The sequence below is a fragment of the Mobula hypostoma genome, chromosome 7, assembly GCF_963921235.1.
Source record: "Mobula hypostoma chromosome 7, sMobHyp1.1, whole genome shotgun sequence".
NCBI lineage: Eukaryota > Metazoa > Chordata > Chondrichthyes > Myliobatiformes > Myliobatidae > Mobula > Mobula hypostoma.
Window position 1 is genome coordinate 49,350,196 of NC_086103.1, and position 21,414 is coordinate 49,371,609.

The following is a 21,414-nucleotide window of genomic DNA, read 5'->3' on the forward strand; positions in this document are numbered from 1 at the left end:
ATTAAAAGGAATAGTGATAACATGCTATTTGCAGCTTCTTTGCATTCTCATTGATGGCATGAATGATTCACAGGGGAATGAAGTTATTTTGCAACTTCAACCTAGCATTTGCCTACATTTGTTTTGTGATTTGTCCCCTTTTCCTCCCCCAGATGCCAACCTGGATTCTTCGGACAAAGATGTTTGGAGTCTGAGCCCTTGAGAACATATAAACCCGATCTAAGTATGTTATGTAAGGAAGTGTTGCACTACTTCTAGGTATCCTTGGTGACACCACTGGAGTTATGAATTTTTATGGAGGTATCATATGAAAGCAACTAGGTTAAATAGGCTAGATTCTGTTGAAAGCTTTACATATGCTGTTGATTGATCCAGTGGTCTCACCAATGTTTATCGGATGTGTGTCCTTGATTATCCTAATGTTAAATCCTTTCTCTCTTCTTTCTTTCTCTATGGTTTTTGTTTTTCTTGTCAGGTGTCCAAATGAATTTACAGGTGATCGCTGCCAACACTACGTAATGGCCAGTTTCTACAGTACGTCTATTTCTTCTCTTCTTTAACTAAAGCATGCTATTGCTAAATCATAGCATGCTTTTCTGCTGCTGCTCTCTATTAACAATGCTGTTACCTGTCCTTTCCTGTATCGCAATCTTTAAAAACTGTTCAAAAACTATTGACCTTATACTTCCTAAGAGTAGAAGAAGCAAATGAAATTGGGATGCTAGGACCACACAACCTAAAAGAAAATTCAGTCAAATATAAATTGAGATATCATATTTGACAAATTACTTTTAGTTTGTTTATTTTTAAATGACACAAATGATTATATATAGCAAGAATAGCATTTCAATAGATACTACTCTGGGATGTAAGTAAATCTGAAATTCTCAAATGCTAATTAATCAGGTCAAAGAGTACATGATTTTCGTTGACTGGATTATTTGGTCAGGTTAACCATAGTTATTGTGCATAACTCATGTGAATACAGTAAGGCTCAATTTGCACACTTAACTATTTATGTAATTAAACAGAAGTGCAAGTGATACAAATTGTCACGGCCAATACATAAAATGGCTAGTTTTACCTATTCCTATAGTAGCACACTAGTTTTGACAAAAGAGTAGTACTATCTATGAGGCACAGCTTTATGAAGTGACTAGTATATTTATTGAAAAATCTTTGGAAAACTATTAAGGCAAGGTTAGCGTACATTAAAAAATAGATCATTAATGATGATAAATCATGACAAAGCACTGTCATGCTTTTCAATCAATTGTATGATCACATCAAGTTGTTTCGAAGAAAAAGTAATCTTTGCCAAATCCTTTACAGTTTTACTTGCACCTTAGCAGGCATCTAAAACTTATTAGGTCCAGACGGCTGCAAAATATAGGTAAATGTCTATTCTGTACATGATCAATAAAATCAAAACATCACTAATAAATTGTTAGTTCAAAATTGAAAGAAGTATTTTTTTCTATGACATTTGCATGCAGTTCTGCTTCAGTTATTTATTTTATGCAAAAACAAGTTTGCAAATGGTTTATGGTGTGTTTATGTTTATCTGAATTTGTTTGTGAAACCAGCTTCCTATCGTCATTCAGTAAACCAAGCAGAAATATTGTGGGTGTACTTGCCCAATATGACAGAGGTTTCATTCAAGGCAGAGGAAAAGAAAAGCCATTATTGATTGTACAATACTTAAAGGTCCATTTTCCTGATGCTATAAATTCTTATATGAATAATCCATTCACTTCTGCTAAAAGATGTCTTCACAAGAACAGAAATATGATCTCTGTAAAACTAAGTTGTGATTGTAATTTAATGTTTAGATGTTGATAAAGTGAAATTCTATGAAGATATATTTAAAGACAACTATATTGTATGAAGTATGAAAATGCACATTCTAATGAAGGCAGAATGAAGCGGAGTACTTTAAAATAAATAAGGAAGAGCTAATAAATTACCATTCTAGTTGAATATTTGGTCATTTATATTTGATTCTTCCTGAGTTTAGTTCCAAATGCAGTATCACATCTAATTTATTGCTTCAGTTACAATGGGGAAAAAAGTCTTTGATTAAAGCAAATAATTTTAATTTGAAAAATAAAAATCTAATTCCTATTTTAATCCAAAGACTTACCAATGCTCACTTAAAAACTTAAAGCTTTCATCATTCAGAGCTAAGCACACCTTCAAACAAATGTCTGGCAGCACAATGGCATGGCTAGGAAATCTGCAGCCTCGTGAATGCAGTAGCCCAGGTTCACTTCTAACCTCTAGTGCATTCTGTGTGAAGTTGCACGTTCTCCTCGTAACTCTCCAGGTGCTCCATCTTCCTCACATATCCTAAGGATATGTAGATTAATTGGCCAATATAAATTGCTCAGAGGATAGCTGAGTATTGCTGGAGGGTGGAGGAGTTGTTGGTAATGTGAGGAGGATAAAATGTGATGATTGTAAATGGGTGCTGGATAGTTGGTTGCCATGGAGATGGTGGGCGGAAAGGCCTGTTTTCGTCCTGCATGACACCATGACTTGATAATGCTGTCAGAGGTCACCACTCATTCGCGTTGCCTTTTATCTTCATCATTCTTCCTTTTAACTCCTAGCCTGCTCTTACACTAACATCATTACTTTGGTTACCTGTCTTTCTAGAACACTACCCTTGCCTCAATCAATACTACTGACCTTTCTTCTACTATTACTGAGACTGAGAAGAGACTATAAGTTCCTCTTCACTATGCATAATTACTTTCTCTTACCCTGAGTGTTAACTTGATGTGCCCACAATGACACACATTCTCATTTCATATACCATCACTAGCTGACCAATTGTATGTAGACAGCATCCCTTCCAACTCTTGCGATTAAATGATGGAAACCACATGACAATGTAAACATGCATTTAGTTAAATATAGTTTACTGGAAGGAAATGCAATCAAAATTTGTATTTAAATTAGTTTTGGCATGCTAAGTGATATTTTAAAATTGGGTTATGTGAATTGAATTTCATATATTTGAAACTTAGAGAATTTTTCTATGACATTTCAATTCAAATTGAGTGTTTTAGTCACATCGGCAAGTTCTGTAACCTGTTTAACATAACTAAATTCCATCAGTTGGTATGAATGAGACACAGTCAGGAACTAGAGTCAAGCTTTGAGAGTGTGAAGGCCCCAGAAAGTTTCCAAACATTAACAATAACCAAGACAGAAGCTGGTTCAGGAATTAATCCTGCATATATCAATAAACTCTTTATACAAGATCTTGCTGGCCTGGCTCCCTAGCATTGTTCACGGTCGTTCCATGCCCTTACTTACCCAGTCCAGACAGGGAGGTCACTCACAGTGCCCTGCCCCATAAACCTGACTTAGCAGAACTGGCCTCAGAATGTGATGAGGCTCTGTTTCTCCAAAACATCACAGACAGCTAGCTATAAAAATTATAAATGACCTCCATAATTTTAAATGTTTCAATCAATTAGAGGCATTAAAAATGAACATTGAAGTAAAGAATTCTTAAAAATTAAACTTTTTAGGACAGTTAACTAAGGCACTTAAATATATAACTAAGCAAGAAGCAAAATAATTAAGGAAGTAATTTGCCTTCTCATTTGTCTCTGAATCGTTTTTACTATCCCCATCAATGGGATGTGAACACCTGTCAGCCTTTCAAATCCATCAGCAAATTCTGACTTTTTGATTGCATATGCAGACACATCTCAGCACCGTAGTCTAAGAAGATATACACCCATATTTCCACTCCAAACCAGCTGAAATATCCAGCAAGCCTTTAAAATAAATGAAAATACAAAAAGGTATAGTGATATAACAACAAGCTGCTTGGATGTTTCCATTATCCTCTGAAAATTGTCATCTTAAGTGAAAGATCAGTTGAATACACTGGCACAGGATAGCATTAAGAAGTACCCTGGCTGGGAGACTTCAGTACCCTGAACGAAGAGTGGATTAATAACACTATGGCTGGCTGAGTTGGTCAAATTCTGAACAGATTTACTCAATAAACATTTTCAGGATAGGGTGTAAATCACACATAAGATGCCCTTTTGATCTTATCTGGAGTCAATTAACCCCATTGCAAGGCGACAATACAAATAATAGTCTAACAACTCATGTTTCGCTGCATCATTAAAACCAGCCTACGCAGAATGTTCAGAATGTTATCAGAAAAACATCAAGAAAGACCAACTCATCTGCTTATTTGTTTCGTTATGTATATTACATAGATGCTAATTTTATGTTGTGAAAACCTTAACCAACATTGAATATGCATATGTTGGTCTAAAAGTTATCCTTCTGATCCGATTTCCTGTCAAGCTTTTTTAAAAATTATTCACTAGAATCAAACTGCAGTCATCCTGTAATTTAACAAGCTTTGCTTAAAAAAATACAACTAGACACAACCATTCTACATGAAAACCAATTAATCTTATACTTATTTTGTGATTTACTACTTCATATCTCCAAGCGTGGTAAAAACAGTGCTTTAACTCTTACAAGCCTCAAACTATTAATTTACAGCCAACAGGTATGATTTTTGTTAAAATCTGCTCTGGGAAATTTATATCTGCATTCAAATACTAAGTTTTCATTCATCATACCTATTAATGGACCTAATGGATTAATCTACACACCATTCTTCAAACCTATCTGCCTTCATTAAATAATAATCATTCATCTTGTAAATCAAATTAATGGCTTTGCCACTTGGACAGTAATTTGAAGAAGCACATTGCCTGTCCATTTGGAATATGACTGCATTTTATTTCATGGCAATATACGTAACTTTAATGTTGATGCACAAAATTTGGTGCTCTATGTGGGTTAGCAGTTAAGCAAGCATCCTTTAACAAAGTCAGTGAAAACTGCTTGGCAAAAGGCAGAATTCATCCAAGTAGTAGAAATTTTTCAGTGCAAGAACAATGTGGATGCTTCTCCCGTGTCTCAAAATAAAACTTTCTTCATCTGATCAGCTGTCCCTCATCCATTAAATTGTCTTCAGATTGCCTGTGCCCCTGGAACAGCAGGCTGTCTGTCAGCAGTTGTATAGCACTGACAGCTTGTCATTTTTACTCTTTTGAAGGCTGGACACGAAAATTGTTTGTTTCATCATCAGGTGGTAGTCTTGTTTTGCCCACCATCTGCCGGGTGAGCAGACTCATTTCAAAAATAACCTGCAAGTTTCAATTCTTCTTTGGGAAGGATAATTGAGGTGAATTTCCCCTGGATACTTGATTTTCAGACCAAGCCTAGATTTATTTTGAAAGCTTTGTTTTTGATAACAAACATAATTATCATCAACTATAAGTTACAATTGGATCACATATGGCTCAAATCTAATTATCCTAAAGAAATAGTATCAAGATAGCTTTATATGAAATTGATATAAGAAAGTTGAGCTCTTTAAAGTTATTGTAGTCAATTGAGAGAACTCTTATAATTTCCTGCCATTTCTTATATATTGTTGGTATTTTTAATATTTATTAACTGATACCAACATAGCTCTTTACATCCCTATGCCAAGGTTCTTAGTTTACTGTTCAGTAGCAGTGAAGAGGTGTGATTTTCAAGATGTGGCTCATAGTTTGCATGGAGACTGAGCATCAGGTAATCTAACTGCATCCTCAAGGTGGAGGCTATAATACATCTGTATTTCCCATTGGAAATACAGATAGATATTAATAATTAAGAACACAATTGCTTGCAAATATAAAATGCATATATAAAATCCCATGGTTTGGAGGATACATGATAATTAGAACAAACTACATAGAGTTAATTCATTTTGCCATTTTTAAGGTCTTGACCTAGAAGTGAACTTGCACTGAAACAGTGCACCATCTTTGTTGTATCACCAGTAATGTACTATTTTCATGTGTGAATATTGCACAAGAATTTCAAATTTTAGAAGATGCCACTTGCACATGATAACACATTGAGCCCAAGAGATTCTATGAATCCTGTGCACTGACTGAAACTAACCTGCATGCCCACAAGCTGTAAAGAAGAAATGAGGACCAAGTTCCGCCACTACCAGAAGTTGCCAGGCACCTTGGCAAGCATTGACAAAGACAAAATCAGTGAAGCCCAGAAGTGGATACTGCACTTCATTGAAGATGATTGAGTACCCAAAATGCTCAGGAACCCAACAGCTGAATTGAAATATCATCAAAGTTGCTGGCCTGAGGGATAAATATTGATGTTACACGTCTGGTCACGATGACTAAGAGAAATTTATATACATTACGGAGGAACTCAGAAAGCCAAGCAGCATCTATGGGAAAAAGCATAGTCGACATTTCGGACCAAAACTCTTCGGCAGGACTGACTCTACAGATTTTCTCTTTTTGTGTTTACATTACATACCTATGGTCATTCGTGAAATCAGCAACAATTTGAACCACCACACTTTCCACCAATACTGGGCAAGCTGTTGTCTTTCTTTGAGGAAGGACTGCACAGAATTTCTTTCACCTCTTAGGATGAAAGAATTTGTGCTCCCCCCACTTTAATTCTGTATTCAAGTCAATGAGCTAACCCAAGCTGAAGCTCTACTAGTTGTGGTCATCTGTCTCAGCCATCAGTAACCTCTTACACAAACATCTTCACCTTGGTTAGAGCTGCTAGGTTGGCTTTGGAGAGCTGGAGGGCAGGTTGGTGGTGGAGAAACACTGTATTAAAAAGTAGGACAAACAAGGGTATCTGGAAGGCTGATATTAAAGGGTTAAAGTAATACACAATAGCTTGCAATAGCCTTTGCAATTTCATATGTGGATGCAAGAAAGCTACATAAGTGCAACTTATCAAGTCTTAACACTTACCATTCCTTAATTCTTGCAATTTGGGAAAAATAGAAAGCTTACAATCTTTGCAGAAGAGGTTATTTCAAGGAAAACAAAATATCCATATCCTTTAATCATTTTGATAGGAATGCTTCTTTCAATTACTCTGTGCTAAGCCCTACTTCTGTTTGGCCACAATTAATGAGGCTTTGGACCATTCCATTGGTTCAGACTTCCTTGGAGAGAGACTTTTGAACACTGACTTAAAAATGAAGTCATGGAGGAAGATCCTAACCATAGGCTTTTGCCAAGATTTAGCATGGAGGATTATCAGCTATGTTGAAATAATAATACTGGACATAAGAACTCTCATTATGGACTGCTACTGATGAAGTGTGTAATCAGTAGTACATTCAAATGTGGTAACCTTGGATGTCAACGTGGGACTTTCATTTACATATTATTAAAACAGTGGTTGTATTTCCTCTATTAAGGTAGAGTTGCCCTTCAAAGGATGTACTCAAGGGTATTACAGCTGGTTCCTTCAGTTACTATAGTGGTTAGGATACCAGGCTTAGTGAGACAGGGACAGACTGATTTAGTAATCATGTAATTTGGAGTCCCTATCACCAGCACTAAATTGGACAAGCATCTAGGTTACTTTCCTATAATTCCACTCCAGATAGACAACACAATGTTTGCTGATGGACAAATTAATACTTGGAACAAACACTCATTTAATGGAATTAATCCAATATGTATTTGCAAATATCACAGGTTTGTCCCAGCTGTTCTCATTTGTACTTTTTCTGGATGTGGCCCACGCAGAGTGAAAGCACATGGACACGGATCAATTTCACTTGGAAGATGCTTATCGTTGATTGTGTCATGGCTCTGCAGAGGGCCATGCTAGTTACATACACAAATATTTCAAGCAAAAGCTGTATTATGAAACATGCATAAAATGGGACTTTTTTTTTTACACAAAATTTAACTGAAATGTGCCTTAAAATGCAACACAATTGAATCTCTCAGAAGCAGAAATTCCTTTGCCCAGATATAAAACTGCCAATATTAACTGTGCAACTAAGTAACTACACCCTAACTGTAGTCTATCAAGATTATATTTTTATGTATAGGAACACATACAGTACATCTATATAACCTTAATCAAAAACTTAAGTTCCAAAAAAACCCATGGTGATTTACTAGCTAGTGAATCAGACTGATGTCTTCTTGTAAATCAGAAGTGTCTTTCCTCAAACTTATTCTCTCCATATGTATTATTTGGAGAATGTATTGAGTTTTGTAACCATCCACACATCAACCTAGTCCCACCGACCTGCACCCAGATCATAGCCTGTTCCCCATCCATATACCTACCACTTAAATGTTGAAATCAAACCCATATCCACCATTTGTGCTGGCAACTCATTCCATGCTGTCACCCAACATTAGCAGAAAAATCCTGCTTACATTTACCTTATCTGTACCCCTCATTATTTTGTATATCTCTATCAAATCTCCCCTTATCTTCTACATTCAAGGATAAAAGTCCTGACCTATTCAAACTTCCCTTATAACTCAAGTCCTCCAGACCCAGCAACGTCCTTGTAAATTTTCTCTACGTTCTTTCAGTTTTATTTACATCATCCCTGTAGGTAGGGGACCAGAACTTCACACAAAACTCCAAATTAAGCCTCACCAACATCTTACTCAATTTCAACATGTCATCCCATCTCCTGTACTGAACACATTGACTTATGAAGGCCAAAGTGCCAGAAACTTTCTATAAAACCCTGTCTAACTGTGATGATACACTCAAGGAATTACTATGGATCTGTATTCCCAAATCCTTCTGTTCTACTAGATTCCTCAGTGCCCTGCCACTTACTGTGCAAGTCCTACCTTGGTTTGTCATCCCAAAGTGCAACACCTCAGACCTGCCTGCATTAAATTCCTTCTGCCACTTTTCAGCCTATTTTTCCAGCTGGTCCAGATCCCACCGCAAGCTTTGATAGCCTTCCTCACTGTCCACTACCCCCCCCCCCAATGTTGGTGTCATCTGCAAATTTTCAGATCCAGTTTACCATATTGTCATCCAGATTGTTGATATAGATGACAAACACCAGTGGACCCAGCTCCGATTCCTGTGATACACCAGGAGTCGCTGGCCTCCAGTCAGAGAGGCAACCATCTCCTACCACACTCTGGCATCTCCTGCGAAGCCAATGTCCATTTCAATTCACCTCTCATCTTGAATACCAATTGACTGAATCTTCTTGACCAGCCTCCCATGCAGGACCTTGTCAAAGGTCCTTGCTAAAGAACATGTAGACAACATCCATTACCTCGCCTTCATCAATTCTGCTGGTAATTTCCTTGTAAAACTCAATTTGTTTGGTTAGATATGACCTACCACGCACAAAGCCATGTTGCCTATCCCTAATCAGTCCTTGTCTATCCAAATACTTATATATCCAGTCCCTTAGAATGCCTTCCAATAACTTTGCCACTACTGATGTCCGGCTCACTGGCCAATAAATTCCTAGCTTATTTTTCGAGCCTTTCAAAAACAGCAGAATAACATTAGCTATTCTCTGACCCACCAGCTCCACACCCACAGCTAAGGATGTTTTAAATATCTCTGCTAGGGCCCCTGTAATTTCTGCACTTGCCTCCCATGGGGTCTGAGGGAACACCTTGTCAGGCCCATGGGATTTATCAACCCTAATGTACCTCATGACAGCAAGCATTTCTTTCTCTGTAGTTTGAATAGGGTCCATGATCTTGCTGCTGCTTTGCCTACAGACTCTGTGTACTAGATCCTTTCTCTCCCAAATAAATAGAGATGCTAAAATTCCATTTCAGAACTTCCCATCGCTTTCAGCTCCATGGATAGATTACCATTCTGATCTTCCAATTTTCTCACTTGCTATTCTTTGCTCTTAGCGTATCTGTAGAAGCCGTTTGGATTCTCCTTCACCTTGCCTGCTAGAGCAACCTCATGCTTTCTTTTAGCCCTTCTGAATTCCTTCTTAAGCGTTCTCTTGAATTTTTTATATACCTCAAGTACATTTGTTCCTATATGCCTCTACCTGCTAGGCACCTCCTTTTTCTTAAGCAGGGCCTCAATATCTCTCGAAAACCACTGTTCCATAAACCAGTTACTTTGTCTTTTATTCTGACCGGAACATACGAACTTTGTACTCTCAAAATGTCATTTTTGAGTGCCTCCTACTTATCAAGTGCACCTTTGTCAGCAAACAACCTTTCACAGTCCACACTTGCCAGACCTTTTCTGATGCCATCAAAATTGGCCTTTTTCCAATTTCTAATATCAGGTCAAGGGCTAGACCTATCCTTTTCCATAATTACATTGAATCTAATGGCATTATGATCATCAGATACAGTGTTTCCTGACACAAACTTCTGACACCTGCCCTGTCTCATTTTCTAATAGGAGATTAGGAACAACATTTGCCATTCTTTAGTTCTCTGGGACCTCACCTGTGGACATAAAGATCTTTGTCAAGTCCCTAGCAGCCTCCACCTTTGCCTTCCTCAATAAGCTAATGCAGATCCCATCAAGCCCTGGAGATTTACCCACCTTAACGGTTCTAAAAACCCCAAACCTCCTCAATCCTGATATCAAGATGCCCTAGACTATTAGCATACCCTTAACCTAACTATGCTCCATGCCCTTCTCCTGGTGAATACTGATTTAAGATACTCCCGACTTCTCCAGCTCCAGGGATAAATTATCTCCTTTGCCCTTGAATGGTCTTTCCCATTTCCTATCTCCACTTTTCTTATGAATTTATGTATAAATTGCCTTGGGGTTTTCCATAATCCTACACACAAAGTGCATTTCAACGTGCCTTTTAGCCCTCTTGATTCCCTGTTTCAGTTATTTAGGGGTGCTTGAATCACTGTTATTGAAGGGCAAGGGATATTTTGACATTCATCCCAAGTAAGATTATTCAAAACATAAATTATAGACATTTTGTAGGTACATAATGGAATGATAATCCAAATATTACAATATTAAATGTGTTCTGTTCATTTGTTTGTACAATAATTATATAACTAACAATTAGAAGCAGGAGGGGTGGCAGAATGGCAGAAATTATGTGTGGGTTCTTCAGATTACATGATAAGGTTTCAGAGATTTCACAACAATTCCATTGATGCAACAGCTGACGCATGTGAGAAAGGGATTTTAACAAACATTTTCATAGCTATCAAAGTAACTATTATTACATAAACCTGCATGTTCTTAGTGATTTTGGTGTGCATGTCATAATATAATATTTTATAATCTAGAGTACATCTCAGAGGAAATTATTTACTCTAAACGACAACATAACTTGAAACAATCCAGATTTCCCAGATAGAATTTAACCATCAAGAAACATAGCGCTCAGAAAGTTCCACCGATCAGTCCTCAGCTTCAGCTGAAATATTGATGCCAGCAAAGCATGGTTGAAAAGCAACTGACTTCAGTAGTTCTCACCTAATAATAGCAAAGGTGGACATGCTTTCTGTTCTTTGCTGGTGGCCAGAAAAATGAATATTAAGGGCTAGCAATGATAGTATCAGCAGTGATACTTTAATAGTAGCTTGACCACAGTCAGATTTGAGGTTTAGGTATCAATAATAGGCAGGATATATTATTGGGCAGTTGGGATTTACAGAATTCAATACTAACCAGACAATAGCCCCTTTAGAAAGAGAGGACAGGTGAGATAATTGACAAAGGAAAACTATAAAAAGTGCAAGTGTAATTACATAATAAAATTTATTTTGTTTTCTTTTACATATCAACACTGCCTGCAATAATAAGGATTAATTTTTATTTTTGTGAAATAAATATATAAAACTAAATACATTTGAAATTAAGTGTTTTCAATCCCTTTTAATATAGTATAGTTAACATTAGTCCATTTGCAAACAATCTTTTTACAGGTTAGGTAAATTTATCTGAAGTCATAACCATCTGTTAAATAGTCACCTTAGGTCGTTCACAGCATTGATCCTTAGAATTGTACAGGAGGGAGCAATTATTTGCAGCTAACTGTATTCCACCCATTTCTGTCTTGTTCTGCATGTGTAAAACTTTGGCCTGTAACAGTAGTGCCCTGTATCCAAGATGGAAACATATTCCTGAACACCATTTAATTGTTACACCTGCCATATTTCTGTACCAAAGTTCAAGCTAACCACATGACATGTATACTTTTTGGTATGTTTTAAATATTCTTCTCTGAAACTGTTCTCCTTTTTTCTTTCTTTTTTGTGAACTTTCTGTATTGGCAGAGCATCTTGGATTTGAATTTATGGGTATGGAAAAACCATTCATTTTAATCTGCAAATTTAAAAGGCTGCCTTGGATTTCTAGCAACTTCTTTTGCTTTGAAGGGATGATCTGACTGCAGCTGGCTAGTGGTACTAATCCATCCATTACCAAAATAAAGGAGTCCAGTATCTAATGATGACATTGAGCTACAGATAAGCAAAGCTTTTCTATAGCAGCACTCTTTTTGACTAGAGATGAGCTGCAGCTGGCCCAGCAAAACTCATGCCAGATTTATAACTGCTGCAACTAGACAGCATAAAACTTCTGCTTAATTGTTTGACGTATAAATTTCATGTTAGCTCCAGATGTGTGTAAACTTGTGTCTTCTGTTAGCTTCTCAATATGTGAAGCTGGTATTTAGACTGGAAGACCTGTTCTTTGAACTCCAATCTTGGTTTATAGCAAAGTTGATTTAACAGTAAATCAAGCAAGGCTGCAGGCCTTTATGTTTCTGCTGAAGTTGCCTAATATAAACAACTTGATGTCACAAAGTTTAAAAATTAGAAATGGGCCCAGCGAAAAAAAAAATCCAAGATAAAGTAAATTAAGCTTATTTATTGAGAGAAACTAAACAGTATCCTAAATTTGTTCCAAATGTTACTTTGTTAACGTTCGTTTTTATCCAAGGTGAAATTGTGCAATTATTCTCGGATTTTAAGATCCATTTGTGTACTTTGGTTAGTCCTTAGTTATGGAAGAGTATGTCATTGCTGTCATTTAATGTTTGCTAATTTTAAATACAAATGGATTATAGCAAAAGGTTAATAACAATGTCTCTCACCCTCAGCAAAATGAGTGCTGCTGGAACTCTAATTACTAATCGCAAAAATGAACTCCAACTCCCAAGCATTGACAGGACACCACTTATTTTTTAGTCTGAAGCATCCCTTCACAGTTTGCTTTAATCTTTCTTCCCTCAGTGTCGCCATTCTCTTCTTCAGTAACAAGCATGCTATGCCAGGCTGTTGACTTCCTCATTTCTCTCTCTCCCCGCTCCCCCCATTACTAGATATTTGTACTAAAATGCTTTTCCTGTCTCCCATTTTTTGTTGTCTTTTTTACTTTTATACTTTCATTGCTGAAATTGGCAGTCAAGTCTGCCTAATGTCAGTTTTCAGCCTCTCTAATTGCTAGGTCACAGAAAATATGTTTCATTTAATGACTGCAATTCTGAAAATAAGAAAGTTCAAACCAATGTAACTATCATTCAGAATAACTTTTCCTCCTTTAATAGTTGAAGAGTATTAACTTCATATGGTGTCATTTTAATTTTACCACATATTTTGGGCACTTTGTTTTGGGTTTAATATGAGGCCTGCAGACTGTCCTTGGTGTGTTCAAGAATGTTAATTGTGACTCTGCTGGGAATTTACTTCAGCTTATTGCTAGCTATTTTGTACAATACACGTTATTGTATTTGCAAATGTATTTCTGCATTTGGAATTAAGATGAGAATTGCTCCAGAGAAGGCTATTCAAATGCATCTGATGACGAAATAAATTGCTGATTTATTTAGAATAAGATGTTTAACCCTCTTGTACCCTGTGTTTCTGTCAACAGAAGCTGAGGAATTATATCAAAAGAGAGTCTTGACTATTACTGGCATTTGTGTTGCACTTCTTGTAGTTGGAATTGTGTGTGTAGTGGCATATTGCAAAACCAAGTAAGTCTTTCCACCTTGCATTAACTGTACTTTGCAATTGCTAAAAGACATTTAAAGTTATTTTTTCCATTATTGTAAAATGTGATACTTTGTATTTTTTTCCCAAAGAAACAAAGTTCATAAAAATACTTTCATTGTAATGTTGAATTTATTGTAAATTAATGTTGCCTATCACTGTGTAAAACTTACTGTATTTATTGTTCTTCCCATAGAAAACAAAGAAAAAAAATGCACAGCCACTTGAGGCAAAATCTTTGTGTAGATCATCAAAATCGAAACCTTGCTAATGGTCCGAACCATCCTGGCCCTCTCCCGGAAGACATTCAAATGGTCGATGTATGTTCTTCTATTTATAGACTGATTTGAGAAATAAAAATGTATTTGTAATATATTATTTAGTGATAATCTTATTTAGCATTAGGCTTAAAAGTCTTTTCCAGGGTAACAGTTCATCTATTGACTTGGCTGCCAGTTCTGGTACTAAACAACATGAGCCAAGAATCCACTGCTATTGAATGAAATGGAATCAGGCTGTGAGGTTGTTTGGTCCCCAGAAACTAGTTCACAAAAAACTCAGAATTTGCCTCACTAGGTCTCCCCCATTAGGAGAGGTGGTTGGGGGGGGGGGGGGTAGGGATCAATGGAAAATTAGGAATTACTTTCAGTTTTTAAATTTTGCAGAACTCTTCATCTTCTTTTTCCTCACAGCTGAGCTGAGTTTCTAATGAAAGCTCTAGGAGGAGTATTGTTATTTACCTGAGATCCACGTCAAAATTCAATTTTAGAAGCAGTGTTGGAAAAAGCCAACCAAAAAAACAGTTTCCTGTGTTTTTTGGATTATCCTTTACTCCACAATTATCACCGTGTGATTTTTAAATAATATTTGCATTTTCATATGGCTTTCCTTTGGCCAATCTGGTCCATAATATTAGAATTCAGATGGCAATGATGTTACAATGCCCAGATGGAAATTGTTTCAAGAAGTTTCCCATTCTGACTGCATCATAGACACGTCAACATTCCTTCTCATCACTTTAAGTGGCATAATGTTTGTGAAGTTATTAATTCAGCAAACTGAGTCTTCCACCCTGATTGTAATGGGGAGAGAGATAAGCTGTTCAGCCTGTACCGTCTCAAAAATTTGGAGTAGAATAAATATTGGACTTAATTACTTATACCAGAGCTACCGGCAAATTCTCTAAGTTAATGTCTAGACCACCAAAAGTAGACCAGTAAAGATAAAGGATCAGCCAGAATTCCTGTTTGAGACTGCCATACAGAATTTTCCAAGGTATTAATGTGCTGAAGTGAGCATAATTCAATAATTAAAACACCATTTATTGCCCGAATTCACACAGAAAATGTTGGTATAAGAAGGAAAACACTAAAACACTTTTCCTGAAAAAGGAATTAAAGTACTTCTTGATATTTGAAACAGGATATGTAATTATAAAACAGTGTAAATTGCGGTACTATGAAAATTATGTACACACTCATTACATAGCCAATTGCCTATGTATACCTGTTTATTGTTAACAGAATCTTATGGCTTGGTGAAAAAATATCAAGCAGTTGTGCCTTTATATTTGTTTGTGAGAAACTAGTGGACAATCACAGTAACAGATTTAGATATGAAGTCAATAATATGGAACATTAAGTGGAAATTATAGCGATAGTTGTTATTATTGGTATCTTGTTTTTGTTTAAATCACGAGTTCAGCCGTATGACTTTCTCAGGGCCCAGTGGCATGTTGTAGTAAAGAGGGACCTTAAGAGTTCAAGTATATGGAAGTAGTATCAGAGATAGACAGGGTGGCAAAGAAGGTCTTTGGCAGACTGGCCTTCATCAGTCAGGGTTGAGAGATCATAATGCATTTGTACAAAGTACTGGTAAGGCCACATTTGGAGTACCATGTTCAATTTTGGTCACTCTATTATAGGAAAGATATAATTAAATTGGAAGGCATTCAGAAAAGTTTGACAAAGTCATTGCCAGGACTTGAGGGACTGAGTCTATAAGGTTGTTCAGGTGACAACTTTATTTCTTGGTGTAGGAGACTGAGAGGTGATCATACAGAGGTGTATAAAGCACTAGGGGCATAGATGAGCTAAATGCACTCAGTTTTCCCTGGGGTTTGGGTCCAATGCATTTAGTGAATCATTAAAACGTTACTTAAATGTTGGAACAAAAGAGGACACCTAAATCTTACTTGCAGTATTAAAAATTAGCATCAGTATTTTGTTTAAGGGATGATAATCAAGAGGTTCTATCATTCTCCTGTTTGGTGTATTGGTCAGATTGTATTCATGCTGCAGTTTTATGAGAGTCTCTCATATCTGATTTGTAGCTGCTCCGAACAATAATAGTAATCAAGGATTACCTGGAAAGATTAAGGATAAATGCATTTTAATCACATCATCTAAAAAAAATTTTTTTTAACAAAGCTGAAAGCCACAGAGTCATACAGGATAGAAATGGTCTCTTCCATGTCCGTAAATACTGTTTTACACATCCACACACCCACATTAGAACCGTATTCTTCTATACCATCCTATGCAAGTGCCTAACAAAATGCCACCTAAACACAGGGAATGTGTCTGCTTCCACCATCTCCTCTGGCAGCATATTACAGAGATCAAGCACTGGGTGGAAAAATAACCCCCTCTGATCCTCTTCAAAGCTCCTTCCCTTCACCCTCTTGCTTTTGATATCCCTATATGGAAAAAAAGGATTTTGATGATCTATCTTATCTGTAGCTCTCATAATTACTTTCACATTCCTGCAAAGTCACCCTTCAGCCTCTTTTGCATCAGAGAAAACAAGATCAGCCTATCCATTCTCTTCTTATAACGAAAATCTTGCCATCCAAGCATAACCTTGGTGAATCTCTTCTTCAGCCCTTCCGGTGCATGTAGGAAAGCTTATAGAGTTGCACGTATTAGAATTATTAATCCTTTCTAATCAATGCATTTACAACTTAGTTACATCTGGACCAAATATAAACTTTCCTCCCTCCCTTGACACATTTCCTTTTCCGAATTGTACCAGTTCAAGAGCGTGCAAAAGCGTTCAGACTTGTGGTGAAAAGTGCACAGTGAAATTCCCCCAAAGGAAACCTGTAAAACATTCAAAGCCTATTATCAAATATGTTTTTGAATGATAGCAATCATTTTATTCTGATTATTTAGTGTGTGAGTAACAGGCAATGGTTTTGTTAACCAGGTGTAAAAATATGGGATGAATAATGTAATTCTTGGTATCTGAAGATGTTTATTTCTTTGATCATGCAGTACATTTCGAAAAATGTTCCAGTCGCTGAACATGTGAGACGACATGAAACGGAAACTTCATTCTCTGCAAGCCAGCCATCGTCTACGTCTCAACACTCTTCCACAGCTACTCACACGTCCAGTCATAGGTAATTAACTAACGAACAAGTCCTGGCCAGTACATATTTTAGCTTGTATATTTGTGCTGAGACCATCATCCTTTACCATAATTTCACTGATTAGCCAGCGTTAATGCTGTTTATTAACCCAGTACATTTCCAACCAGACCCAATTATACAAGTGTTTGCAATTAGTATTTAAAGTAGCCGGTGACACGTTGAGACTTTGTGACTAGAAATGGAATGGCAAGTCATTCTAGGAGATTTGACACCTTGCTGGAAACGGAACAACACAAGAGAGAACATTCTGGCTCGGGTGATGGTTCTGGTTCTGGTTATGGAGGCCTTGTTAGATTAGTTGAGAGGAGAAGTGAGACCTTTCCTTCACAGTGTGCCAGGAAGCTGTCCAATGCATTGATTGAAGCTCTCCAATGCATTGATTGCTGCAGATACCTATCCCTTCTCCTGCAAGAATGGAGTTTCAACATGTTTAGCTTGACCTACTGAGCAGCCTTAATGATAACATCCGGAACTGGAGAACAGAGTTCGACTTACAATGAATGGCCATCATTTGTGTAGGGAGCAATCAATAGTGTAATCCATGGCTCACCCATACTCCATCTTCCTCAGCCTCTCTGCACCTTTTCTCTATAATCTCTCGAATTTACAGATTATGTAAGCATTGCCTCTCTTACTTGCTATAATCCTACCCTAACATCTTGTTCCTTTCAGCTGGCCAGTCAGCTTGGCAGCTTCCATGCAGTGATGGAAAATGGAGAAGGCAGGCAGACACTCTGTCTTATATTTGCAATCCCTTCCTCAGATACTGACACCATGTTCTTTACAGGTTGATCAGCAGCAGGATGTGCATGTAGTGAGTTACCAGATTCAGGTGACTTAGAACCATGACAAACCTATGCCAGCTCCCTAGTGAGCAAGATCACCCACAAATTCCTCTCGAGAGGACTCAGACAGGATTTTGGTAGTGTAGGCTAATGATGGCACCACAATTGCATCACTTGGTGAATTAGATGACCTGCCTTCTACTGTGTAGTGTTCTTGCTGTTGCTTACCTACCACATTTGGAAAGACAAGAAGCCCAGGTTTCTAGGCCTAGAACGGCTCAAGATGACCCACAAGCTACACAGCAGCACAAGAAAGGCAACAGACATGTGGAAGACAGACATCCTTTGATAAAGCATGTTGGCTTGTAAATAAAGAGCACAATGGATGGCTGGAGGCATTTCGTCTATCTTTCTCACTTGTTGACAAATTGAAACCATCCATTCGTCTTCCCTCCTGCTATGTCTGGAGCCCTACAAATTTCTCGTTTTAAATTTAACCATTTCCTCTTTGGAGTTCTCATTGAATGTGTTTCAATCACCCTTTAAGACAATGCATCCCAGATCATGTTTTTGAGCTGAAACCACCATCATTTTACCATGAGTTAATTGATTAGCCAGCATTAATGCTGTTATTTATTGCATTTGCACATTTCCAGCAGGACCCAATTATGCTGCAATCAATGGAACTTTGACAGAGCTTTAAAGGAAAATTCCTCTTGATACCCGGGGATCCCTTATTAATCACTTTATATTTGTCCTCCAGCTACTGTCTTTGAGTCAGAGTAATACAGCACAGAAACCGTGCTTTGGTTCAGCTTCCCATGTCGACCAAGTTGCCTATCTAAGCTAGTTCCATTTGCCCATATCTCTCTAAATCCAGGGTTCCCAGCCTTTTTTATTCCATGGACGCCACTTTGGGGGAAACGCTACTCCAAATCTTTCCAATTGAATTATCTTTTAAAAACTGCAGTTGTATCTACCTCTACTAATCCCTCTAGCAGCTCGTCCCACATGCCCACTATCCTCTATGTGATAAACCTTTCCCTCAGAACCTCTAAATCTTTCCCCCTCTCCTTAACTTCATAGTTTTAGACTCCCTTGCCCTGGGAAAAAGACTGATTTATTCACCTTATCTGTTCCCCTTATGGTTTTATATAATGGTAATACACCATCCCTCAGCCTCCTATGCTCAGGGGGGGGGGGGAACAGCTTATCTGGTCTCTCATAACTCAAGCCTCCAGTCCGAGTAACATCCTTGTGAATTATTTTCTGTATACTTTGCAGCTTAATAACACCTTTTATATAAACAGAAGACCAGAAGTGCACACAATACTCCAAGTGAGATCTTACTGACATCTTGTGCATTTGCAACATGATAAATGCCTTTTTCATTTGTCTGCCCCTAAAACTGTTTCTGTCTGCTTCATCCAAAAAATCCCTTCTTGCAAAACATGACTGAATCTCCAGCTAACTTCTTCCTCATTAAGGAGAATAATAGCTCTAAATTTTCCAAATAAATCAAGCTGTCATTCCGGGTAGCATTCCAGTAAATTTCAGCTGTATCTTCCTAAGTCTTTGAAGTCCTCTCTGGTTTCAGATTTAGACATATTGATCCTTTCTTTGGTCCCACATGTCTTCTTAATTAGGATTACCTATCCATTGTCCCTTCTACTTAAAATAATTAGCTATAGTCCTAGCTTTCTGTTTCTGAACCTGCTTGAAAATTGCATCTTTTAGTTTGTTCTGCCTTTGCAAACGCTTCCATCTAAAACAGACGACTTGACATTTCATTAGTCGTGTTCCTGTTCCCTTGGTTTTAGGCATTGACCATCAATCTGTTATGAATAGGCACAGACCTGCTGGAAGTTAGAAAGTGAAATCCTTTGCTGTCCATGACATCTCAGGAATTCTGGATCTTGTGGCCAAAGCAGTCGAGGTATATTTAATCGGCTCCCTGTACCACCAGCAAGATAAGAGTCCTGTGTATCCACACATGCTCCCTGATGCTCTCTTCTCAGATCGGGATTAACCTGTTCCCCAGCCCCCTTGTTGCCTACATAATACGGCAATATACTACAAAATTTTAATGACAGCTGAAGCTCCAGCCCGGTAACCTCTAGAAATGAAGGAATTTGTGCTTACATTCACTATCCTAGTTGTTGGAAACATGGTTCTGGCCCTGCAATATGGTAGCTGTTTCCCTGCAGGTTGCTATTACATTGAGCAACTCTTTAGAGCAGGGGTCCCCAATCTTTTTTGCACCGCGGACCGGTTTTATATTGTCAATATTCTTGCGGACCGGCTGACCGGGGGGGGGGGGGTGGCTGGGGGGGGTGGTTGGTGTTCCAGTAGGGTTAAACTCACCTCAACATGCCTTTTACAGTTCGGGTTGCCAACTTTCTCACTCCCAAATAAGGGACAAAAGTAGCAGTCAAATCCCGGGACACTTTACCCCAGGAAAGACTACCATGACCATGAAGCCTTGCGCGGGCACCTGTGTGCACATGCGCGTACGTGCCGATTTTTTCCCCCACCAATCGGTTTTGCCTTCATCTTCCTGCCTATACTGTACATACATTATTTCTACTTTATATAGGCTGTGTATTTATCATATCATTCCTGCTTTTACTATATGTTACTGTTATTTATTTTCAGTTTTATGTGTTATTTGGTATGATTTGTTAGGTTATTTTTTGGGTCTGAGAACGCTCAAAAATTTTTCCCATATAAATTACTGGTAATTGTTTCTTTGCTTTACACCATTTCGGCTTACGAATGGTTGCATAGGAACGCTGTACCTTAGCGGGGGAAATACGGGACAAACCAATTTAGCCCAATATACGGGATGTCCCGGCTAATATGGGACAGTTGGCAACCCTATGTTCAAGTTCAACAGTGCGTGACAGGGAACGAGGAAAGGTGCAGCTGACTCATATCGTTTCCTCACGGCCCGGTAGCTCATGCTTGGCGGCCCGGTACCGGTCCGCGGCCGGGTGCTTGGGGAAGGCTGCTTTAGAGAAGTGGAGTCTTCTGAAACAGGAGCTGTGAGGTTGATGCTCTTTGTGAACAGGCCCTCCTGCTGAGTGCTCTCCACGCCTTTCAACAGTTATACATTCCAAGCCCTTCCCTCCTCTTCCCAGTGTCAAAGATTAACAGCCACCGCAACCTTCATTCAAGAACTCCCACCTGAAACGGGATTAAACCAAAGTATAGCTCTAACTTTAGCCACACCCCTGACTCCATGGTCATGAACTTCCAATATCTTCAAGACTGGCTCTTGAGTCTGCCAGTAATTCCTGATCTTGTCAAGGTGTGCAGCATAACGGATACTGGGGTCAGAATTCTTTTTGCT

General features: G+C 38.0%; 1 protein-coding gene across 3 annotated transcripts in view; it reads left to right on the forward strand.

Moving 5' to 3' along the window:
• The window catches only part of LOC134349309 (pro-neuregulin-2, membrane-bound isoform-like), a 144,286-nt gene that overhangs the window by 112,625 nt on the left and 10,247 nt on the right, over positions 1 to 21,414 (forward strand). The window contains exons 5-9 of one of the 3 annotated variants that reach the window (XM_063053413.1): positions 153 to 223; positions 12,126 to 12,149; positions 13,726 to 13,828; positions 14,041 to 14,164; positions 17,120 to 17,247. In XM_063053413.1, the coding sequence (XP_062909483.1) occupies positions 153 to 223; positions 12,126 to 12,149; positions 13,726 to 13,828; positions 14,041 to 14,164; positions 17,120 to 17,247 (450 nt within the window). Of the gene's footprint in view, positions 1 to 152; positions 224 to 475; positions 535 to 12,125; positions 12,150 to 13,725; positions 13,829 to 14,040; positions 14,165 to 17,119; positions 17,248 to 21,414 lie in introns of all 3 variants that reach the window. The other 2 variants (XM_063053414.1, XM_063053415.1) reach the window with 2 other exon arrangements.